Source organism: Pteropus medius, unplaced genomic scaffold (genome assembly GCF_902729225.1).
Source record: "Pteropus medius unplaced genomic scaffold, Ma_sr-lr_union100, whole genome shotgun sequence".
NCBI classification, from domain to species: Eukaryota; Metazoa; Chordata; class Mammalia; order Chiroptera; family Pteropodidae; genus Pteropus; species Pteropus medius.
In genome coordinates this window covers 23,330,287-23,356,497 of record NW_024344378.1, presented here as the reverse complement: position 1 = coordinate 23,356,497, position 26,211 = coordinate 23,330,287, and the positions used below count along the sequence as shown (strand labels likewise).

Below are 26,211 nucleotides of genomic sequence, written 5' to 3'. Positions count from 1 at the left end.
ATTTTCCCATTTTTAAATAATTTAATCTAGTCCAACACAATGTTTAGATTATGCATAAGGCTGTATTAACTATGCCATAGCTCTTCTCCATTAATACAGATAAACAAACTAAACATTAAAAAATTAGACATAAAAACTAAAAAGTAAAAACTTAAAAGAAATTTTAAACACAGAGTTTTGGAAAAGTAACGTAGAAACTAGCAAAACGAGTCCTTCAGAAAAAGATCATATCTAAAAGCCATTACTACCACAGTTCCATATGAGAGAAAGCCAGAATAAAACTTCAAAATCCTACTTAGTTCCCTTGATTGTATTTGACAGTGTAAGTCAAATTAAGATATGAGAAAAACGGGAGAGGGGAGATATTTCAGATTGTTCAAAGTATCTTTTAATCCCTTGAATCTGAAAAGATATATTGCATAAGTTATATTTTGAAGGAGTTTCATGTAAGGTTTGGCAATGTCAAAAACCCTTCAAGTAACAAGGGACCATAAAATTGGTATTAAAATCATTCTACGGAAAAGAATGAAAACACATTTACTGATTCAGGGTACAATCACCTTAACAAAGTCATTACATAAATCTTGCTTATTATGCAAATGTAATATACAGTACTTACCCCATATTGGTAAATCGTCTATGTACATCTGGTACCAGTAGTGATTTTTGATAGCATACACAAACGCATCTCTCTTTTCTTTATCTAAGTCAATTTCACAATAAGTGGCTGGCATCACATCATCTGCATAAAATAAAAATTGCAAAACAGTTATAGGAAAAAAAACACAAGAAAAAGCAATGTTTCCTGAAGTTAAAATTTACATTCATAACAGGTGAATCTGGGTGATAAATATTAGGGGTTCAGGACACAATTCTTACTTTTTTGTGTATGTTTAAGACTTTTGCAAATATTTTTAATCATCTTTATTTTCAAAGTGAAGAAATCATTCAATATATAAAGAAAATTATAAGAACATTTACGAAGTAACTTTAAAGTAAATAAATTGGTTTAAAAAATAAAAGTTTAAAATACATAAGAAAGTTTTCATTTAATATATATAAACAAAAACTCAAGAATATGATCTTAAATAGAGCCAACAATTTCTAGCTATAAAACCTCTGAGATAAATATTCATTTGAACATTCTTGGAAATGCAAGTCACTGGAGGCCACAGATTCTATGAGGAATCCCAGTGACTCTTCATAATTAGCAAGATTAAAAGGCAAACCTCTATCTAGCAGGCAGCACTGTTTATAAATTACCCAAAAGTTCCCTGGAGATGAGTCATTTCCACTCTTGACTGCTTTCAAAAATACTACTACCATAATACTGCTTAGATGGTCTCTAACATAAACCTCTCAAAAATGTGCTTATGATCATTAGTTTCTCAACAAAACAAAACAAAACCTGAAAAAAAAAAACCACAAACACGCTAGATGTCCATCAAGAAGATTAAATTGTTTTGGTATTTTGCTTAAGCATTTAGGGGTGAAAAAATCAATCTTAACAACAAAAAAAGGAAGCAGTTGTTTATTTTGAAGTTTCTCTGCACTGTAATATTGGTTATTTAGAACTATTTCTCGCAAGAAACAATGTTAAATTTCTTTTCTATGAGAAACAGCAATCTGCATTATAACTCCAGAAACCAGAAACATGTCTTCCCAATCCTCAACAGAGAGAACGGTTCCACCTCACTACAGCTCAGCCCAGAGGGGGAACCCCAAGACTGCACCAGCAAAGATGGCAGGAAACACTGAAGTCCCAAGAAAGAGGATTGGGGAAATACTCTCATTCTCAAAGTGGGAGAAGAAAATTGCTTTGTCTCCAACAACAACGGTTCCCACACATACTCTCTTTCTACCCAGGCCCTTTTAGGCAGCAAGGAATTTAGGATTTTCATAATGGCAAAAACTGAGGCTGAGCAGAGGAGGAGAAGGGAGGGTTAGGACAGAGATTGCTATAGAGGGTTCCTACAGCAGGAGCTAGGAGAACTGGCAGCAAGAAGTTCCCAAATGAGATTTCCACAGTGTGATAATGCACAAAGGGCAGCATGCAACAACAGCTACAGAGGGGAGAACGAGAACCAAAGGAAGGTCTAGGTTTGAGCGACAAATGGCTGCAGCGGCTGTAGGAGACCTCACAGCTACCTCTTTCTGTATAGCCACCAAATTCCCTGCAGTTACATTCAGATATTCACTGATAATCATCATTAATGATATGGTAGTTTTACATATGAAGTTCTGAGATATACAATATGACATCTACTTGTACAAAGCCTTTAAAAGATTCCTCACAGTCTGAACTTCAGTTCAACTCTCTTTCTCAACTCTCTATCATCCTCTCTCCCTCAACTCTAGCCAACTACCTACAGTTCCCACACACCTTGTGCCCTCCTACCCTCTAGACTTTTTTGTTTATGCTGTAAACTCCACTTCAAATGTCCATCCTAAAATTTTTCCCATTCCTCTCACCCTCTCCTCTACAGAATAATTCCTGACTCCCCAGTCCTCACACCTCTCAAACCCCACAGCCTGCCCCTTCCTCTGAAGTCCAATGGTTTTCTCTCCATACTTCCCTATGGCATTTAGGCCTGTACCACTTATAACCTCTGCCAATATCTTAGCTCCTCAAAAAGACCCATCGGGTCTTGAGAGCTATGTCTATAACTAATTATATCCTTTTAAGTCCCAGCTATGCCTGTTTCAGTACCCTTCACAGAGCAGGTACTAAACAAACAAACAAAAAATTTCAGCAAATTTTAAGAGCATGAGTTTCCATTTACTTGGCAAAGGAAATCACTAACTACATTAGAGAATGCACATACATATGCATCTGTGTGTGAATGGTGTGTGGGTGGGTGTGTGTGAGATGAAAATGAGCAGAGTATCTCTGAAGAATTGACAAAGAGGTCTTGAAGAATATCTTTCACTGATATATTTAATCTAGAAAAGAAATGCTGTGGTAAAAGGAAAAACCTATCATTATGAAAGGCCATATCAAGAGCCTTGGTTGGTCATATTTTAATGAAATTCCTCTTGCAGGCATGTAGGCAAATACAAACATCACAAATAACTGCAGAGGATGGCTGCTCAAAAGAAACAGCACTTCTCTCAAGATGGAGCCACTTTGGAGATAATGAATGTAATGTGTCTGAATATGCCAAATCATTATTTAGCATGCTATATAACTAAAAACAATCTGAAACATCTATCATAAATCAATGCTTTAAAATTATAATAGGGTATAACCTTCTCAGATAAAATACACACCTATGAATTCTGAATTAAGATTTTAAGATTTTACCAATATAAGATTTTACCAATTAAGATTTTACCAGTATACATACTATATATGGGGAGGGGGATGAAATCAAAGTTATAAAGTGGCAAATGCTAATATTAATTTTTCAAACAGAAAGCAAGGGTGGATTCTGGAAACTACATATCAATAAGTCTGTCATCAGCTTCCAACAACACTCCAGGCTCATACCTGAATAGACAGTGAATGCATTGAGAAAAGAATGTGATAAGTATTCATGCATTCTCTAAGAATACATCATGCTTTACTTTGTTTACATTCTCTTTCGACAGCATTACTAGATTGGAAAATCAGAAATACTCTACTTCAAATTCAGCAGCACTTGGTAAAATTTCTCATGAAGTCAGTGAAGACAAATTTATAGAGAAATGGGGAGACACCTGAGTTTTAGTCTGGATTCCACTACTTACTAGCTATGTGAATAAAAGCAAGTCATTTACCCTCTGTGAACCTCACATCTCTCAACTGTAAAATAGAGATAACACCTATGCTATCTCTTTCCCAAAGCTGTACGAAGGATTAAAAGTGCCAATATATTCACAGTGTTACATCTCCTTGGGGCACACATCCCTTTGAGAATCCAATGACAGTAAAATCTCCCTTGCCCCCACAAAAATGCACATTCATGCAATACTATGTATACAATTTCAGAGGGACCCCTGAAGCCAGAGCTTCTGGTTCAACTTAGTATACCCAGAGCCTACTATCGTGCTGAAATGCAGTAAATGCTCAAAAACTGAATTAATTTAAAAAGGAGGGGAGCTGAAAAAACTAATATATTCTCACTTATTTTATCAACCAAGTATATATAGAGTGTTAACTGACAAATCTGACTGGCAGTATACATTGCACAATTTTTTTCTATATCGTTATTCGTCAACATGTATTAAGAACTGTCTTTAAAATATTTTTATATCCTTCGATTCAGTAATTCCACTTTTAAGAATTTATCTCAACAAGATTCAGAAATGCATTAAAATACTTATGTGCTAGGATAGCCAAAAGCACTGTTATTTCTAATAAAAACAATAAAAAATAAGCAAGAGAAGGAAGGAGGGGAGGAAGGAAGGGAAGGAAGGAAGGAAGAAGGAAGGAAGGAAGGAAAGAAGGAAGGAGGGAAGGAAGGAAGGAAGGAAATCAGAATATCTTGTAATTGGGAAATGAGGAATTACAATATCCAAGTTATGAAATATTATATAAACACTTTTTTAAAGAATAATTAATATGAAGACAAACTCATAAGATATTAAGAAAAAATGGTTAAAAACTAATTTATACATAACTTATTAATAAGTGCTTAGAACAGTATCTGGCACAAAATAAATACTATATAAGCATTAAAAATTTTAAAAATCATATATAGATAACATAAACCCAATTTTTAAAAATTTAAATAATGTGGATGAATGTAAAGAAAGAAGGATGGAAAGAAATGTTAATGGTAATTATATCCAGGTGATTTTTATTTTCTTCTTTGTATTTCTATATAGTTTCTAAATTTGTACACTAATCCTATATCATTGTTAAAATAAGAAAAAATATATACACATACATTCCTTTGAATACAAAACTGATGTTAATCTGGAAGAGAACAATGTTATCAATGGTTTGAATAAGAACCTATAAAAAGCCCATGCTATTCAAATCAGCAGTTAGCACAAGGTTTAAAGAATTGCTAATAACAAGAATTCAAAATACCTAGATTCAAGATTCAATAGAAAATTGAAATTATTTGTTCTAGCTACGACACTCTGATTGAAACCAACAGGACAAAAATATAGCATCACGTTCTCAGATTTCCAATTAAACAAGGCAGATTAACCACAACTATGTGTTTTTCCCCTCCTGAAACTCCATTAAAATGTCAATAAAGAAATAAAAAGAATGTAGGTGCACAAGGAGAAAAAGGAGGAGGCAATGAGAAAAGATTTCAACAAGTTTTCAGAAAATGGAAAACCAATGGAAGATGGCGAGTAACTAATAAAGCACAGGAAACCATAACAGAAGGGAGGAAATTGGTGTCACAGAACACAAGAGACACTCAGGACTTGGAGGCACCCCTGACATTGACAGGTAGGGGACAGACGCAGGGCAAACCACACAGAAGAAATGTGTAAAAATAACTTTACGGTGGGGTTGGATGCACAAGTTCTTTCCTCCACCCACTGCACAGCTACACAAAGTGCCTCAACTTCCCCCCTGCAGTAGACCAGAGGCACTTTCCCCTAAAGACCTTCACCAGAGGGAGAGTAGAACCCAGGGACTGAAAACGGCTGTGAGGAAATTACCTTGAGGAAAGATTTTCAGGAGGAATGAAAGGACCTGCCACCCCATCCCCAGGCCCAGCACTTTCCCCACCCTTTGGTTATCAGGCCTTACTACCCAGGCAGATATATGGAGGAAATACTTCATACACTATGCAGTATTTAAGTGGTTAAACTCTAGTGCTGAGCTGCCTGAGTTCAAGTCTTCACTCTGCCCCTTTCACTGAGAATCGTGGGGCAAGTTACTTAACCTCTGGGCCCCAATTTCCTCATCTGAAAAATAGGGATAAAATACCTCAGAATTTATTTTGAGAATGAAAACAGTCAAGACTGAGAATCACTGAACTAGAAATATATAAGGCTCTACACAGCCCTTGGCATTTCTCTATATCTGCAGTACTCTCAACTTACCAGTCCACTCTAGAGAAGTAAAAGAAACACTTGTAAAATAATTTCATCCCTCTGTTAAGTTGGGATATTCACATAAGAAAATATTCAAGAGAAGATCAATAAAATAACTGGGAGGAAGGAATCCTCTAGAAGTCATCGAGTCATTATACCACAATGATTCTCAAATGAGGAAGGGAAGTAGACAGTGATTTCCTCTGGTAGGAATTACTACTCCAGATCATCTAATGATCATAATGAACAGATTATCATAAAGAACAAATAGGCACAAACTGCCCGGGTGCCGGACAATTCATTAAGAGGTTAATATGTCTTAAAAGCTGGGGATACAACAGTGAACACAAATACTACCATCCCTGCCCTAGCACAACTAACTAAACTACCCAGTGGGCTAGTACAGCAGCTTGAGGATAAATCAAATCCTCCAATCAATAATCTAACTTAACATTTCATAACTGCTAATAAGAAGTCAAGTTGGAACTACGGACCCACATTATGTGCTATTAGTATTCATATCAATGACCATTTTTTGAATAGTAAACTATGTATCAGGAACTTTGATAAATGCTCTACATACATTACCTCATTTATATCTGATGATTCTATCAAGGAGATATTATTTCCCTTATTTCACAGATGAGATTGAAGAGGCTGAATAATTTGCCCATGACTACACAGAGGCAGGACTGGGGTGCAAGTCTCTCTGAGTCTAAAGCCCACGTTCTTTCTACTCCACAATAGCAGGTTCTAAGACATACCCTCCAAAATTATAGGGTAATGAATTCAGGCCTGATTCAGATACTTGATTTAAAAAATTAAAATATTTAAATTTTCTCTAAATGGTCTCAATTTAGCATTTTATCTAGTGGTAGTATATAAGACTACTCGGAAAAAAAAACAAGGTTGTGCATAAAATCTCAACTGAGAGGCATTCTACATTAGATTTAAGATTATCTTTAGTTCCCTAAAATAGTCTATTTAATGACTTTAACTTTATGAAATACCAATCCATTTAGCTTGACAGAATCTACTAGGTTAAAAAAAAAGTGTGTGTGTGTGTGTGTGTACACACACGTAAGTGTGTATATATACTATATATGTGTATACATTTTTTTCTAGTTTCACAATATTCCCAAAAATTTTTTCTTATCTGAATATGCTTTCAGAAGAGCCTTTAATAATCAAATACTTGAGATAAAAGATTAACACTATAAATATTTCTACAGTTCACATAGGGACAGAAAGTTTGAGTTTCCATAATATTATTGGTATGTTATAATATAACTTAGGCAAATCATTTTCCTCTTAGGCCTCCCTAAGAGGAAGTCAGATGACACAATCTCTAAGGTGCATCAGACTTTTAAAATTCTGTGATACTATAAATCACAACCAGGAAACCTCGTAAAACACTTTTCAAAGAATGATCAACTTCATCTTTGAACAGGGCAAGCAAAGAGCTACAGTAGAAAGAGAAATCTAATCAGCATTTACTATTTCATCTGGACCACTTAAATTAACAGCTCCCTCAGTAGCATATCCATGCTGCAAGTACAGAGTTGACAAGACTGCAAAGAATGGCCAACTCTCAGGGAATAACACCTGGCCAGTTCTTTCTGTTTTAACCTAAAGGTGTTCAGTCTAAAAGGAAAATAAATCCCACTTTGACAGTCCATGGAAACTATCCCTCTCTATCTAAATAATCTTTCCACCTCAGCTTCATGGAACTTAATAAAGGAAAAATGGTTAAGACGCTGAATGAGCACTCTTCTTTAGTAAAGAAGGGTAAGGATTTCAAAAAGTGATGAAATCTGTCCATTATAGCAAAGTAGGACTCAGTTTTTGCCTTTTCTCTTTATCTGGTTCCTCTTTAATAAACTAGAGATGTGCACCAAATATGGAAAAGGAAAATGTATGTGAACAAATGTAGTACTGGGTTTCTCAAAAATCACATACTCTAGTCTAAGTTTCCTCTTTATTTGTGATCAAATATTTAAGTTACCTGATTAAATCAAAATGCGAGCCTTGCGGTATGTTTACAATAATTCTTAAAAGTATAGGCCAGGCCACTATGGTTTAAATTTATAACTTAAATTATTTTTAAAATATTATCTTTAAAATATCTCATTTCATATCCTCCTCCCTAGAGTGCTAAAAATACCAGAAGTCAGTTACTGTTCATTTTATAAATGTAGACAAAAAAGTCAAAATTGGAGTAAACGACTTTACCAAAATCAATACAGTAAAAGAAACAGGATTAAAATTCAAAGCTCCTGATTTCAAGATCCATGCTGTATTCAAAAATCAAGACACCTAATCAAAGATCCTGCAAAATTCAATTATTCAAGCTTCTGCTCACCAGATTAAAAATGTCTATGCAGGAAATACTCTGCATAGTATTTCCTCTCTGACAAACTTCACAGAGGAAAATAAAAAGTATTAACACACTCAAAGGACCTGACAAAACAGATACCTGAATAATAAATAGATAAGGAGAGTATTTTCCAATTTTAATGAGTCGGACTTAAAATTTAATACCACACTGTCCTACAAGTATTGGAAGAGTAAGTTAATACAACACTGATAATACATTCTAAGCCAGTGGTACAAGTTTGAAATTGAGGATTTACAGAAGATTTTTCAGTATCCATATATCCTACTATAACCCTGTACCTCCAGAAATTAATCCATTATAAATCTATGAAAGCCTTCCCTAACCACATATGTCCAATCACTATAGGGTTTACCAGAAAACACTTTTCAGAAAGAAATATGGTAGGGAAATATAATTTTATTAACAATTATTTTTATATATATATTCAAAATAAATCTTTATTACTCACTAACATGCTTACCTAAAGCTGTGGTTTTCAACTAAGGGCAATTAGCAACACCTGAAGACTTTTTTGTTTGTCACAACTGGAGAGTGCTACTTGCATCTTCTGGGTAGAAAGCAGGGGCTCTGCTGAGTATTCAACAATGTACAGGAAAGCCCCCCAACAAAAGAAGTTATCTGCCCCCAATGTCAATAGTGCCGAAGTCAAGAAACCTTGGTCTACAATCTAACTTGTACTATAAGAACTAGTAAAGTTTACTTACCTTTGAATTTAATATCAAGACCACTAAATTCCAATTCAACTCCTTGAAGTGCTTCTCCCAGAGTTTCATGGTAATGACTAATACTTTTTTTTGACCCAACACAGAATGGAAGTGAAAAGTACTTATATGTCTCTTGGCGATTATGGTAGGGCCCAACAGTATTCATCCATAAGACAACTTCCTCTTTATCTTGATACTGAAACAAAAAAAGCAAATAAGTATATATTTTTTAAATCTAATGCAAATTAAGGGAATATTTGTTATTTCTTCTAAACAAAAGTGTACTACTGTCTCTGTTCTAAAGCTATAAAATAAAATACTGGAAGTTTCCTTTAATCTGCTGATTAATATTCACACCTTAAAAATGAAACTCGGTAAACTTTAATTGTGGTCTCAGGCAGATCCACCTTTTCCAAACTTTGTTTTACAGAAAGTATTGTTTAAACAAAGTCCAATAGCTCATAAGAGTATCCTTATAATTATTACTTGTAAGTTCTGGTAAACCTAGAACCAACAATTCACCATGCTAACACGACAAGGAAGGAGGAAACAAAATCAACAGCTTATCCAAACCTCATGTTAAGCATTCGAAACTCCAAAAATTTAATGTTGCCAGCAAGCACAAATAAAATTTCATCTCCTTTCTAATATTTTTAACCACTGGTCAAAGTATAAGAGAAAAGACTAAACAAGAGGAAGAGAAAGCCATACCATGAAATCTCCACAGTTCATTCAAACCATCATTCTATCTTCCCCTTTATCAGCTTGAAAGGCATGTATTGTATATATTTTTTTGAATAAATAACTATGGCTCTACTCATCAGTGAATACTATATGGAGCTAAATCTGGAGTGTGGTCCAATGACTTGGGTAGGTGACTTCACCTTTACCGAATCCAACTGAGTGATCTACCAAAGATTTCTAAGCTATCCTTAAGTTTAAAATTCCAATGATTCTATGAAAAGCAATTACCTAAGTAATTTTAAAACCAGTAACCCCAATTCACAAACAAAGACAACGTACAAGTCAACTAATAGTGCAGAAATTAAATCACTGAACAATTATGTACCAAGTGCCTACAATGTGCCAAACTATAACTATGTTTGTAACTGAGGATACAGCGCTGAACAAGACATGTTCCCCACCCTACTGGAGCTCAGAGCCTAAAGGGAAAAATGGACATGAATAAATAATTATAGTAAAGTTGGGTGCTATGGAGCATATAACAGAGGAAGCTATCCAACTAGCTCAACTACCAAATCCTCAGCTCCAGTTCTCCATCTAAAACTAATAAACAAACATTTTTCAAACCAAACTCATCCCACCCAAATCCACCCCTCAACATACACTTTGTTTTTCTAAAGGTATCATCATTCTCTGACACGGAGCTCAAACACCAAGACTTATCTACTCTTATCCAAAGCATCTGTCCCTTCCTTTTGATTCACACTAACCCCATCATAGGACTTAAACCTAATCACTTCATTCGAACATAATATATGTCTCACTGTTCACATATGACATCATCTAGGTCATCAAGGAAATAAATCATCTCACTTTTTGACTACATGACACATTGAGCAAGCAGTGTTAGATGTTAGAGATATACAGATAAATTAAATACTGTCCTTTCCTTTACAAAGTTCATAATCCATAGAGGAGCCAGACAAGGAAATGATTAACAATAAAGAAATAAGTATTATAATTAAGGTGATAAAGGGTTACTGTAGCAACAATAAAGGAACGATTAATTCTGCTTTGGCAGAGAAGGGTCAGAGGATGAACGACATAGAAAATCATAAGCTGTTTCAAGTAAGTTAGAAAAACAACTGTAGATAATCTTCATGTATGAAGGAATGAATCAAAGTTCTGATGTGTCCATACATCTCCATTCAGCTGAAAAACATGTATGCCACCACTGTTCCATCCAATGCTCATGGTCACACAGCACTAATCAATCAAGGTAATCCTTTCTGCTAAACGCAGATACAGATATAATATGGATATAGTGTAAGAATGCTCAAAACAGTGCTCTAAACCAATCACTATCAATTGACCAAATTGGTACTGGAACTGAAATCTGTTCACTAAGCGGAAAGTTCTCTGCATAATTCAATGCATACAAAAAGAATTTAATAAATATGATGGAAAAACACTGAAAAAAATGCTGAAATGTAAATTTCATTAGCAACTTAGTGAAAGAAGTTTGAAGTATGTGAAGGGACTTACATGTGCAGTGACTGCAATAGACCCTTTTAGAAACAAATGAAAGGGTTATCGGGTAACAAAATACATCTATTTAAGATTAGACAGGAGAGAACCTATTAATGAGGACCTTGCCATTAATCCTGCTGAGAGTCTGCAGAAATGTTTAAATGTTATCCCATGAAAATAAGCACAAGAACACTTTCTCTATAAATCCTAAGACTCGTATGCCTTTAAAAAGACAAAAATTTGAACATAAATACTTGCTAAAATTGGGCATTCATTTATTTCATACAAACTGAAACATAGGACTAAAATAATTTCAGGGTCAAAGTGTATGTTTAAACTATATTTTATGAACATTCATGAAACCTAATAAGAGTTGTGATGTAGTAGTGATGACATGATGCGAGATTTAAGAAAATATATGCCATTTTGTAGTCGAGGATTCCTTCTGGGAAGAAAACTGAAAACAGTAATTTAAAAAATATAGTGTGTGTGTGTCTGTGTGTGTGTGTGTGTGTATGTATGTTATATACACACATACACACATACACACACACACACACACAAAGTTAGGGTGAATATTAAGGTAAAAATGTTTCTTTAACATTGCTCCTTATGCAGACTATGATCAGATATTATGAACTTAAAATGTTTACTTTTCATTGAAGTTCTTGATTGCCTCTGAGAATAAGCACTCCCAAGACAAATTCAAAACAAGAATTCTTTTTCGAGAGAGAAAATGTGTCTTAAAATATCCTGAAATTAAAAAATACCAGAAGGAAGATTTCACACAACTTTTGAAGGAGAAAAAGGCTTTCCTTCCCTAAAGCTGCTGAGAAATTCCCTTAACTCCCCTACTCCATGGGAAGAAAGCCACAGGTTAAGGCTCCTCCCTCCACCCCTGGTCAGAAAAGCTAGTCTAATTCACTTTCAAAACCTTCCATAGTATCCTAGCAAGCTCTTCCTAAATATTTTCCTTGTTAGCCAATAACACTGAGAAAGATGGAGTTTTATAACTTACCTACAGAATGTAACCATGAGAAGAGGAGGAAAAAAGTAAAGGAAACATAGCAAGTGGATCATGGGATCCCTGAGGATGGTGGTGATTCCATTAGCCTCTCTGGGAAGTAGTCATGACAGGCCAGCTCAGACTACCTGCATTCTTCACCTCACCATTCCATTCATTTTCCAGCTCTCAGAAGAGTTTCACTGTTACACTCAACTTCTGAGTTGTCCACTCCAGCCAAAATGGTCTATAATTCTGTCTTCCCTTTCTTTCCTGCTCTACCTTGTTTCTTATGGCATTTCCCCAAATCTACAGTGCCCTCCTCTCCACCTAGCCAATTTCTACTTACTCTTCAGAACTACTCAAATCCTCATTTCCCAAATACTCCAATCCTCAGTAAAGCCTTAACAGACCAATCCCTAACTTGCATGGTCTCACTATCTTTTCTAAAGTGTCATTAGCTAACACCTAATAAGCACATACCACGTGCTAGGCATAGTTCTAAAGGTCTTTACATGAACATTTAATCCTCTCAAAACTTTATAAAATAGGTCCTATTATATTCCCCATTTTACAGATGAAAACAAACTAAAGAACAGAGATGTTAAGTAACTTGCCCAAGATCATATAACTAATTAGTACCAACTTTATAAGTTTAGGGCTACACTTTTCCTAATCCCTTGTCTGCTTCATTAACGAGTAAAAACTGAATGAAAAAAATACAGCTGTACAAAACAACTAAAGACAGTACAGAATACCAAACAACTTTTCCATTTGAGCCTTTAATCTGCCCTAAAGAAAAAAGCCTCCCTAATAAACTACTAGTGCTCTAATCTCAAAAGGAGTGACCTTTATACTCAAGAAGTTGCCAGTGTTAGGCCTGTCCTTATGTGCTGAGAAGGGACAGAGAAGTTTCCTACTTGATAGAGCATAAATTAATTTTTCTCAGAAAGAAGACTTTAGGCGATAAAGTTACTGATGTGCTTATGTAAAATCTGAATAAAAAAATCAGAATTTTCATAGTCAGGCAAAGGACGGAGGGCTCAGAATAAGCACCCAAATGCCAACATTTTCATGGGATAGTGTTTGCTTTAAAATATATATGTGAGAAAGCAAAATCCCATCCTGAAAATGTTTCAGAAATCATAATTTCAATGCCTTTTAATTATTTAATTAAAACACATACATCAGAATTCTAATACAAATAAATCAGAAGTATATTTTTAGATAGTCTCGAGATAACTGCTCTCTCAAATAGCTTTGTACTAAATAAACTTTAGTCTACATACAGTACAGCTTAAAATAGGACACCGAATTTTAGCATTTCCTAAAATTAGATCTATATTAGAGCATTCCAACTCACTTGTAGTAAAGTGTCTCTTTATAAATCTTTAGAGTTTTAAGAGTTCCTATATTCCCAACAGAGACAAAGACAAAAGGCTGACATTTGACAAAGTAAAGCAAACAAAACATTTCTGAAATCACTCAGAGGTGTATTAAGTGTCTATGGCAGAGGCTGAGAATAAGGCTATTCTAGGTACAGATCAGGTCCTTCAAACATTACCTTCCAGAGGTACAAAGGGCCATAAAGAAATGGGATTTTAGCCTAGGTAGGGCCCCAAATCCTAAGAGGCATCTCCAAAATCATGCATCGTAAGTGAACAATGGTCTGGGTTTGTTCACTGTGCTTTAAGCAATAGGGTTTCATGCTTCCCACACTGCATTTTCTTGTCCCTAGTAGCTCCCTAATTACTCAAGTCACTCAACAAGCACTAATTAAATGCCACTTTTGTGCCAAGCACAGGACCTTGATATGTAAAAGGCAAATCTTTTTAAAATTGACTTTGTGATCTTGAGGAAACAAAACCCATAAAAATTCAAAGCTACAATGCAAACGATAAAATGCTTTAAGATTCTTGCACCCTTGATTTAATGGGATTTGTTTTGTCGTTGTTGTTTGTTTTTGGTGCTGACATCTTTACACAGCATTACTATGGAAATTAGATGTACAAGACAGGTCGATAGAGCCAGGACCAGAGATCGGGAAGCTCAGATTTTTTCTTTGGTCTTGAGTCAGTCTCTGGGCCTCTTGAGGCCATTAGAATAATAAGTGTGTTGGATTCAATGGTCTCAAGTCTTTCCAGTTCTAAAATTCTATGATTCTCAATTTGAAATCTTTTTAATAGAGTCCTTTGGACTCTTAGGAGACTTGGTAATCTAACTCTAGATGCTTCCAAGTGCTCAGAGTCTCAGAAAACCAAATAAGTATAAACCGCACCCTATAGATCTTTCACTCACTCTAAATGGTTCTTTTTATGACCCTTCAATGACATATTAAGAGCCTTGTCTTTCATGAAAAGTGTCCTGTAATTCATATACGATTGGATTTCAAAAAGTTGAAAGAAATACATCTTTATATATTCTAGATGTACAGATACTCTAGAAGTCAATGGCACATTTTATTCTCATTATTCTTCTAAGAATATTAAAAGAGCTTTGGATAAATAAGCAAATAAAAGTACTATATGAGTCAAATGGTCAAGTGAATCCTAATTCAGTAGGTAAAGAGAAATAAGGAGCTTTGTGGAACTGCATAAAGTGGTTGTTTCTTCTGAGGACCAGCTATGTAATTCGTGGGGCACAATATAAAATAAAAATATAGAACTCCTTGTTCAAAAATTACGAATTTCAAGATGATGACAGCAGAATGTTAAATGAAGTGGTTTTTATATGCTTGCACATATCATGTGACTGCCCAGGTCACATGCCTATTAAGTTGGCCCTATCCCTCTTTAATGCTAACCCAGTTTCTCAGTAACAACCGTTACGGAGCTAGAGTTATCCAAACATTTCTTTAAGCATTTAAAAATGGTATCAATAAAGAGAACTACTCAATTTAATATCAAGTGTTTTACTGTCCTATTTTTAGCATAAAGAACTGTAAAAGGATATCCTATGAGTGTAGAAGACTATTAATTCAGATTGCCTGAGTTCAAATCCTACCTCTATCTCACCCACCTCACAAGATTAATGTATTTAAAATACGAATCAACATATGTACTTAGAACACTGCCTTCCACGTACTGCTACAAAAAACCTTTTAGTTATTATTTCTATCTGGAAACTGGGTTCACAGAAAATAATGAAAAGGGTAAACTTAAACTTTTGAAAATTGTTCTTTAATTAATAATGCAATTAAAACACCTACACAGGAGCCTTTCCTTAGCAATTTTTCTCTTCCTTATCATTCTCTCTTCATAGGCTACTTCTGCTTTCTAGGTGAGAAAAAAATCCACTTGACCATAGCATTTCAATACTGTTCATCTGGCTAGGGTGAATGGCTAGTTTTCAAAAAATATTTTCAAGAAACCTGGAAGAAATAAAATATTTTGGCTTATAGCCAAAAATATATATGAATACACTTATTTAAATTTTATACTTATATCTTAATGCTATTTTTCTTATAACTTTTTTGTTTTAATAATAGGTATTAATAATAGGTAACCACGTGAAAGCAGTTCAAAGTAGACATGAATGGAATGAATTCTAAATTTTTAGTCCAGCAATTACCTCATACATAATATATTCTCTCAAAAACCTTTTATCAAATAATTTGTATTCAATTATTGATATAAAAAATTTAAATTTTCCTGGCAATAACATTTCAGTGAAACTGGTATTTACATTTTAAACATGTAAATTAATCTAAGGCCTCTTTATACACCTCCAATTTGTAAAATTTTAATTAATAGTTTTCCCTATTTATAGCAGGTTATATAAAACACAAGATTTTTAAAAAAGTATACTACTCTCAAGCTTATATACCTGTATGGTAGAACTAAAGAGTTCTAAGTTTTACATGGTAAATTTCCTTAAGTGTTCAAAAAAGTGGAAACATATTAGTAACCACACTATTAACTAAAAGGATGCCTATTAGAAATGATCAGTTCTTAGTGACTAATGGACATGGACAATAAACTAGTGGTTACCAGAGGGTAAGGGGAGAGGGGGAAGGAAGGATGTAGACAGGGTAAAAGGGGTCCAAAATGTGGTGACAGAAATCTAACTATGGGTGGTGAACACACAATGCAATATATATATGCCTTACTGTTAAATTGTACAACTGAAACTTACTAGATTTTATTAACCAATGTCGCCATAATAAAATAAACTCTGTTCAGATGCGCCCCCCCTCAAAAAGAAATGAACAGTTTTTGCCTTTGAGACAAGTTACCTGACAGAACAGGAAATGGTTTTTAACTGTTTAACCTAAAAACACAATTATCTTAAGGTGAAAAGTCACAAATAAAGCACAAAAATATGTCACTGATGTGGGATTTGTGGGTCCAAAGATATATACAGGTAAGAAGTTTCTGGCTATGATTGAAGGTAAAATAGCCAAAGTTTAGACCTTTTATTAGCTAAAATATGAGTCCAACTAACCCAGGGAGTACAAGAAGTCTGGTTAATTACAATAAATTACAATTAATTACAAAATTACAATTAATTACAATAAATAAAACCTAAAGTAGGGTGCACTGAATAAGGACGATTGCTTCAATTCCTCACTTACCAAGAATGACACGCCACTACTTCAAATCTTTCACATTTAATACACACATCCTCATGCAAAATCACATCATCAATGGGTTAAGGTATAAAAAAACAATTACTGGCCAAGCAATCTCTCAATTTACAGGACTTTCCTGCCTTGGTCACACCTACCATTCTGAAAACCATCAAGTTTCAGCCCTAAGTGAGTCACTTCAAGAGTCGTTTACATCCATACCAATTAAACAGCCAATAAACTTCAGGATAAATGCAAAAGGGGCTGTTCCCAGCAAACAATTAGATTGGGAAATTCAAGACTCCTCAGTCAGAAGTGGCCCTAGTTAGATACAACTGGGATAGGAGCCTCACCTAGGGGCTGGAGAGGGTGAGGAGAAAGTTTCACAAGGCCTTGGAACTGAGTGCGTGTATGCGCGTGTACACGTGTAAACTGCTCTTCACCCCAAGTTTATCAATACTGTCTCCACGCCAAGGTTTTGATCCGGTTTGGGCAAGAGGGGAAAATAAAGGCCGGCGAGGACCATAAAGTGGTAGATATTTCCTGGTTGGTGTATGACGGGTAATCGTGATGCATCCATCTTCCGCTGTGTCGTAGCCCCCGGTAGCCAGAGCACAGCTTCTTCCCGGGGGCGCTAGCCCGAGACCGGCTGCCTGCGGCCCCCACCCCTGCGGCGAAGTGAGCCCAGACCCTCACCACGATCCTGCCCCGGCCCCTGGAGCCCCCAGACCCGGGGTGGGGCGGCTATTTAGCTCCGGGCGGGGGAAGGAGGCCCAGGCACTCTGGACGTGGAGTCCTCCTGTCCGGGAGCGCACGGAAATGCCTCCTCCCAGCTCCCGGGATTCCTGCTCCGCCAGGCCCAACCGGAAGGCGCCTTCGGACGGCCGCGGGGCTCAACCCGGCCGCCGGGCTTTCCAGGCCGCGCCGGGCCTGCCCGAGCGGCGAGCGGGGGGATGGGGCAGCGGGCCTGGGGCGGCAGCGTCGGCCCGCGACACCTCTCACCGTGTGCTCGTGCTCGTCCGCCCGGGCCCGGGGCAGCAGTAGCAGCAACAGCGCGGCGGCCGCCGCCACGCCGGGAACACCCGGCAGCGGCCTCATCCTCCGCGCTCCCACCGGCCCGGCGCCCGCCCACCGACTCCTCCTCCGCCGCCGCCGCCGCAGCCGATTCGCATCCACGGGGCGCGGATAGACGCACGGGGCCCAGGCCCAGCTGCTGGCTCCTCGGCGCCGCCGCCGTCACCGCCCGCTCCCGCGCCTCCCCCGCCCCCAGCGCCTCCTCTGCCACTTCCTCTGACTCAGCCACGTCATCCAGCCACCCCGGCACGCGCCGGAAGTGCCTTGCGACGCGGGGCCGCAACCGCCGCTGGGGTCCCCGCCCGGGACGCGCGAGCTCGCGACAGCGGAGGCCTCCTCTCCGGCAGCCCGCGCGCCGCACGGTCGCCCGTGGGCCCGGGCCACGCGGACTCGGCCACGGGTGGGTGACTAAACCCGCACCTCCGCCACGTCCGGGCGCTCAGAACCTGTGACCTTGGCCAAACGCTTAACTTTTTCTGGCCTATTTTCCTGGGCTGTGAAATGAGGTCTGACCTGCCACTCGAGCTTGGGGGATCAGATCGAATAACCCTTTCCAGGCACTCGTCTATGGCTGTGAATGAATCACGAGATCATATAATCATCATAGGAGATTGTTACACTCTTACAGGGTTGGATAAGTGTTTCAAAGTCACCGACTATTTATTGGACCCCTACTATTCTATCTTGTTGAAATTCTTTTTCATATATTTGTTTACTTTTTATGTGTCGGTTTTCTGTCCACAGAAATAAGCACCTAGAATCTAAGCTCCTCTCCTAGCAGAGCTTGTTCACTGCCATGTTTCCTGTGCCTAGAACAGTGCCAGGCTCATAGTAGGAACTCAAAATATATCTGTCAAATAAATATATGACGGGCACCACCATCTACACTGTCCTCTAAACCAAAAATCGAATTTGTAGTCGGATTGTCTGTATCTCTCAGCCATCAGCAGTCAACAGTTCCAGCACTGGGTCTCTTAGAAATGTCTCAAAAGTTTCTTTTTCCTCTTTCCTCTGCCAAGAACAGCCAATCTCCATCACACTATATATTTTGCAACAGTTTCCTAACAGGATCCCTGCCACCAGTATTCTCTCCCTGTTGATTCTCCCCAACAGGTGCTAGAATGATCTTTTTAAAAAGAAACCTGGTGATATCACTGTCTTGCTTAAAACACTCTTTGAATATTGCTTAAATAAATCATGGAATCACAGCTCAGATTTCATCTGCCTTTAACAGGTACTGACTCATTTAATCCTCACAAAAACCTTATGCGACAGGTACTATTAGTATACTTATTTTACAGATATAACTGAAGCACAGAAAGGTTAAGTAACTTGGTGAAAGACTAAACCCAAGCGGTCAGGTTCCAGAATCTGTTTTTCTTACTACTAATGGACTACTATTGATACAGCCATTTTAAAAAATGAAATAGCCCTGTATGTACTGGAATGGAATGACATGCAAGAGATACTTTTAAATGAAAAAAAAAATTGAAAATAGAGTATAGTTGCATTTTAAAAGGTAATATATTAGTCTAGCCATAGAAAACAATCTGAAAAATTATGACACAAAGCATTAGCTAGTTAACTTTCTACTTTGTACATGCCTATAAATATTTGGATGTTTTTTACAATGAGCATGTGCTACATATGTAATCAGAAAAAGAAAATAGTTCCTTGCTAACCAACAGTGTTGTTACCAAGCTCCTACACTATCAGATCCCAATTTATCTCCCAACTCTATATCCCACTGATTTCTATGCTGTGGCTTCATCCCTGTATTTCCCAAATACATCATGTTCTTTTATACCTCTGTACCTTTGCTCTTAATGTTCCTTTTGCCTAGAATGCAAATAAATGGACAATTGTTATATAATCTCTTTCTAGGCCTAACTGAATTATCACTTCTTTGGTGAAACCTTGCCTGATGCCCTCAGGAATGTCTCTTCTTCAGGATTCCAACAGCACTTGGCATGTTATGTCATAATTACCATCTAGTCCCATTTTTCCTTTCTGTACTACAATCTGACCTTTTTTTTTGACGGCAGAAACTATCATTTGTTTATAACTGTCGCAGCTGCAGCAATAGTGCTTATCATAGACATTCCATAACTCTTTGAAGAATGAAAGAATGAATTAAGACAATAGTAAGTGAAAAGTCAAATAGCATAGCAAGATTTAAAGAACACTTTCTAGCTAGTCTAAGAGACATCACAAGGCAGTACATGATTAATTGCTGAATGAATCATGCACCAGTAATTGCTATAGAAATCAGAGGAGGCATCTTATACATCTTTGTATATCCCCCAGAGCACCTATCACAGTGACTTGCTCATAGTGGAAATTCAGTAAATACTCTGTGAATGAATAATCACTGCTTTTGAATCAAATGATGATGGGCAATTGAAGAACAAGCAGTTAAGTGCTGAATTAAGATGGATGAGCAGTTTCTTGCTTAAACATCCATCACCAGCCTCACAGATTTAAAGCAGTAAGCATTTGCTAGGTGTTGTGAGGAGCACTGGGTTGGCGAATTGCTTGGGGGTAAGGAGAAAATAAGAAAATAAGAAAAAGTATAAAGTATTCATTTGGGGAGTGCAGGCTTAAAATCAAGAAACATAACATATGCAGCATAACAGTGTACGAAAAAAGAACTGCATAAAATGTGACCAACTGTGCAAACGTTCTACAGGCAATGAGAGCAATGGGCAAGGAAATAAGGGGAAACCGCATTTTGGTAGAGTATGTAGGAAAGTTTAATGGAGGGAAGAGCATGTAAGGTCATTAATTCAACAACTGTTTATTGAGCATCTACTATGTGCCAGGGACTCTGGTAGATACTAGGAAATAATCATGATAAATGGCTTTAGGTGATAATAGTTTGATTGACAGGAGGTATAGAAAAAAAGAATAGGAGATAAAGTAATTGATTAGAGAAAAGGGGTGTGGCTTCAAAGATCCTTGGGATCTGATGACCTCAAAGCTCAAAAACAGGACTCGGAGGCATCAGCAAACTCAGAGCTGTTCTTCCAAACTGGACAGTCAGAAACATTGATGTATATTATTTGACCAGTTTCCTCATCTATATTAATGACCTCAGTCCCTGACACCAAAAAATATGGGGGGGCGGGAAATGCCAGTGAAATGAACCACTCCCTTCCAAATGGCTACATAGCCTCTTTCTAATTGTAGTTTTAATGAGACTCAATTGGTTATAGAGCTTATGACCAGTAAATGATACAGAAAACAATTTCAGTCTTTTATTCTCATTCTCGATAAACACAATCATCAAAAATATTGTTCTATAGATGACACTATATCTTCTGATTTCAATCCTCAGCTACCTTTTCTTGGAAATTCTATTTCTTCTTTCCGCTTTTTTATGTTTGTCTTGCTAGTTATTTACTTCTGGGGTGAGCAGTCCTTCTATTGCTATTACCACCTTTCACCTATACCTTTTCTGTTCTAGCTGAACTGTTCTAGGCACCAAAGAACTATATAATTGGTCCGAGCTCTTTCTTCAGAAAGCAATTACCTAAAACATTTGGTTCTTAGACTGAAGAGCAACTAATGCTATTAATTTCTTTATATGGTTCCCATTTCACTGTTTCTCACACATTTCTAAAACTGATCTGTTATAACAATGATACAGGGCGAGGAATAGCAGCTGCTATATGATAAGATCCTTTGCCAATTATGCGGTAACTCCAGCAAGGCTGCCTTCCTGCTCCTTCAGAATGAGGAATTCCCCACCCCTTGTCTTAGACTTGGACTTAAAAGGTTGAGTTTTACTAAATGCAAAATTCTCCACTTCACAGATGATAAAACAGACCAGGGTAGTCAAGCTATGTAAACTAAGCAAGTCAATAGCAGACCAAAATAAAATCCAGGTTTCCTGACTTTCAAGCCAATATTCTCTCCCTACGCCATTTCTAATTTTCATTGTGTAGCTAGTTAAGACATTTTCTCCTACATCATAGGTTAAATGGGCTTTGGCAGGCTAGCCTGGGAACCTCCTATTTTTTACAGTTTCTAAGAGAAAATGAATTCTGAGTTGTGCCTGAGAATTCAGAACACATCCTTCAACCTCCTACTCTTCCTTTCACCACTCTGGTGAACATAGATCTGGCCATCAGGAATGCATTTTATATTCTTAATAACTCTCCTGAAAAAGAACAGAAAACAATTTATTTATAAAACCAAAGCAGATTCCTCGAAATTGAGGATTGATTTTTAGGATGAATCTTTTAGAGTTATCTAAATTGGCCACTTGTCTTTCTTAGAAATAAATCCATTACTAATGCTCCCTCAGCCAACCAGCTGCAAAACCACACATTATTCTTTGAAAGAGCACAGAAAACCAACTTGCTTCCTAGAGCATATGGGAGAGAGATCTAAAAATCCCAGCTATTAAGGTGATAAAGGATGAAACAGGATCTCTCCTTCCTTTTTAATAACGAAGCAAGATAAAGGAGCGGGAGCAAGGGTAGATAATTTAGCTTGACTTGGAAAAATAGTCATTGAGTTCATTTACATACTATCACTTTACCTAATTATGGCAAAGCATCAGAGATTACTCACATTAAATATGTCAAGTTAAATTATTTGATTGCAACACCATCTTCCTGTTCATAGCCTCTCTACTTAGATGCTTATGTAGTTGGGTTATATGCCCACAGGTTTTCATATAAGATAAAGGAACAGTGCTGGCCTAGGAACTGTAGGACAATGTACCTTGTACAGTTAGAGGCAAAAGCAATGCCAGTGAATATGACTAAAAACTTTACTTTCTATTGAGCCAGCGTATAAATTTGGGGGAAGGATGGTGACAGCTTTGCTGTCTCCCAAAGCATCATATAGAAAACTTTTTAAGTCTCTTTAGATACCTTGTTACAATTTAGTTTCTGATTCTTATTGTATTGAAATCCATGGTTTCATTATGTAACATATTCCTAAAAATGTCTACTAATTTGGGTATGTGGAAGTTGCATAAACTTATGTTATAATGGTGGTTCTGTATCTAGTGAATGAAAATTTTTACCTCATCATTAGAGACACGCTTTGATAACACAGTACCAGTGTTTCATTCAAATTTTTTTTATTTTCTTCTTTTACTTTTATACACAATCAATCATTTTAGAGGTTGAGTGAACACTTTGTATGGGTTTTAGACTTGTCGCTTTTGACTTGACAGTCCTGATCATTTCCATCCACATCTCAAGTGTATCACATTTATGAGACTCAGGTTTCTTATCAGCACTTTCAATTTTGTGGTTTTCACTTATTTTCACATGAGAATAAGATGCAATAAGATATTCCAATATTGAACAAACAGTGATGTGCATACACAAAGATGTAACACTATGGACTGGCAGTAGGTTTTACCATGTTATTGATCTAAATGCTTGTCAATCAGAGAATGTACAAAAATATAAATCTGGTATCCAAAACAGGGATTATTGGATTGAATGTTTTAAAAGTGTAGCTTTTATCAAAATTAAATGTGCTTAATATGGAAACTGTCTATAAATAACAGGAAGGACAACCATACTGACATTATAATATCTTGTTCTCTTTTTATCTCACATTACCCTCTTCTCTCAAATAAGTGACAAAGAGAGTAAAGGGACAATTGCAGAATGGATACTATGTGCCAGGCAATTTGCACAAACACTCTCTTGATGGCCATGGCCAATAGTGTATTTTATGTCAGGGAAAAAAAAAAAACCCTAAGACCCCAGAAGCTATTAAGTTCAATAACAGTCCTTGTTTACTGAACTGAGGAATGAGATTGAAAAAGAACCTTTAATCATTAGAAAAAGACCCAATAAATCTACTTAAATGGATTAATATTAGTGTGGCTTTTATATACATGTGTGGGATGGAGAATAATTTCCTGGAAAACCACAAGGTTTCTGATATTTTTTAAAGAAATAGGTCTGACACTAATTTTACTGTATGTTTAAACATTGAATTAAGGACTTGTGTTTTGAAGGTAGATTTATGTGCTAGGAAATCAAAATTAATGACATACTTTAGGCTCTATAATTCTCTGCACAAACAGATTTCTCAAGCCTGGTGGAAATAATAGGTGTATAAAGAAATGGATAACTATTTTTATTTTAAGTTCTTCTTTCCTCTTCTGACCCCTTATCAGAAAAAATGTCAAGGATTCTCCTCTCTCTTTACAGCCAGAACTAAGACCTATAAAAACTACAGAGCAATAAATGGGATCCCTGGCACCCCAAGCTTTTGGTTCCAACCATTTATAGATGTTGCTTGGCATCACCACTGTCCTGAAAGCATACTGAAGTGTAAAAGCCCAAACTGGAAAAAAAATAATACATGGTAGTTCCACACCTGGGAGATATGGAAGAAGGGAACTTCTGAGAGGCCAATAGTTAGTCACTGACCAAATTTCTACATCTGGGCATTTCTTGAGGGAGACAGTTTGGCTATCTGGAGGTGGAAAGTGTGGTGACTTGGAACCAGTGGGCCCGGATTCGAGACCTGCCTCTTATGCTAACCAACTGAATACTCTTAGTCCCGGACTTCTGTGGAACCTCGAATTTGACTTCTACTTAAGGGGAGTTAGAACTAATCCCTCTCTAAAGTCTTTTTTATTTTGTTGTATATGACCAGCCCTGGCATTTACATACCCTCCTGAATTTGATTCAACATCAATTTCCTGTTTATAGTCTCTCAGTCTTCATACTTTGTTACTTATATAGTTAGGCATCTGCTCATGAGTTTTAATATAGATGAAGTGCTGGCTTGTTAACAGAGAAGTTGAAGAATCATTTAAAAATTAGGATATGTCTTCTTACCTGAATACTCTAAATATTAAATCATAACCACCTGTAGAAATTAGTCTGGACTAGCAAATAAGTAAGGTCTAAAATAAGTGCATTTTAGTAAAACACTTGTAAAGCGATCAATCTTTTCAGGCTTCTGACATGCCAGATTAGAGGTAAGTGTTCCAATTAAGTTTTTACTCTTTTGGCAAACCAGGATATGGTTCAATATACTTGGTAATGGTCAATAAAGTCCTTAGTTTTTCACTTCTTCATGCCTTAATAATATCTTCTTTAAGGAAAGCCCAAACCAGCAGGGCTGCAACAACATCAGCAATGAGAGTGGGTCTTAAGATCAGCAATCATGCCATAAATCACAACGTGAAGACATCATTAACAGGCTGAAAACTGCAAGTCTCAAAGTCCTGAAGTAGGCAGGTTTTAGGAGGTGGAGTCAACGACCTCTGCGTGGAACAGGTGGAGGAGGATGAAAGGTCTCCCTGGTTGGAGGCCTGCAATGAAAGATTAAGCAAATATTTTTAAATGAATTTGATTGACTAGTTCTTAGGCATCCATGATTTGTTGTAAACTTGGTCTACTATGCAATTAATGAAACTGGCCACACATATGGACATTTGAGTGTCACACATACTAGCTGTGGCTCACAGTCCTCACTGCACATTTGAATTACCAGTCAAGCTTTGAAAAATATCAATGCCCAGGCTCTATCCCAGACCTATTCCACTACAATCACTAGAGAATTGGATTCGAGCATCCCAACTTTTTAATAGTGTTCCTCTCTCAACCACTATATTAAGTATGTCTTTTATTTTCTGATGCTTTGACTTCAGGGGCCTTACTGATCCTGGAGGGACTGCCCCTCTCAAGGTAAGCTAATTTCTAGAGATAGCAAACAATTTGCCTGTGAGCACACCTTTCATACGCAAACCAACAGACCCAGAGCCCACACCCCAACTACCTCCTTTATGGGGGTTTCACACAAGGGGTGGGGGGTGAGGGGGAGTGGGCCACTATCTCCCCATCCAAAGGGCCAGGTCCCAGACACCTAGAGACAGCCCCTTCGCTCTAGGCCTGCTAAAATTATTCAAGCCAGCCAATCCTAAATCTGCTAACCCTGCCTCATTTGTTCCTTCTTGTGGAAACCACAGTAAAGGTTTTCGCCCATGTTTTCCCCTCCTCTTCCTCCTGGTGCTTCTCTATGTGCCCATCCCCACCCCCACGACATAATATGCTCCCTCCTCTTGGTGTCTATGATTATAACAAACTATCTTTTCAACGGCAGTCATCTCCTGATCTGTGACCTTGCCATACCTGAATAATGATAAAACCTATATTGTAAAATACCCATGATTCGAATATACAGCCAGGCAGTAGACACACTGTAGTAGGGAGGTCCCTTGAGAGAGGAATTGAGTATTTCTGGTCTGTTTCTTACAAGTACTTATTCGTGAGAT

At 37.2% G+C, this 26,211-nt stretch overlaps 2 protein-coding genes across 2 annotated transcripts in view; both read right to left on the bottom strand.

The window, feature by feature from the left end:
- TM9SF3 (transmembrane 9 superfamily member 3) overlaps positions 1–18,157 on the bottom strand; it is a 57,440-nt gene extending 39,283 nt beyond the window's left edge. The window contains exons 1-3 of the mRNA XM_039871644.1: positions 17,874–18,157; positions 9,088–9,283; positions 620–742 (exon numbers count right to left, since the gene is read on the bottom strand). Of these exons, the coding sequence (XP_039727578.1) occupies positions 620–742; positions 9,088–9,283; positions 17,874–17,969 (415 nt within the window). The 5' untranslated portion in view covers positions 17,970–18,157. The remainder of the gene's footprint in view (positions 1–619; positions 743–9,087; positions 9,284–17,873) is intronic.
- Positions 18,158–23,023: 4,866 nt separating this feature from the next.
- The window catches only part of PIK3AP1 (phosphoinositide-3-kinase adaptor protein 1), a 93,168-nt gene continuing 89,980 nt past the window's right edge, over positions 23,024–26,211 (bottom strand). The window contains exon 17 of the mRNA XM_039871646.1: positions 23,024–25,248. Coding sequence (XP_039727580.1) covers positions 25,191–25,248 — 58 coding nt within the window. The 3' untranslated portion in view covers positions 23,024–25,190. The remainder of the gene's footprint in view (positions 25,249–26,211) is intronic.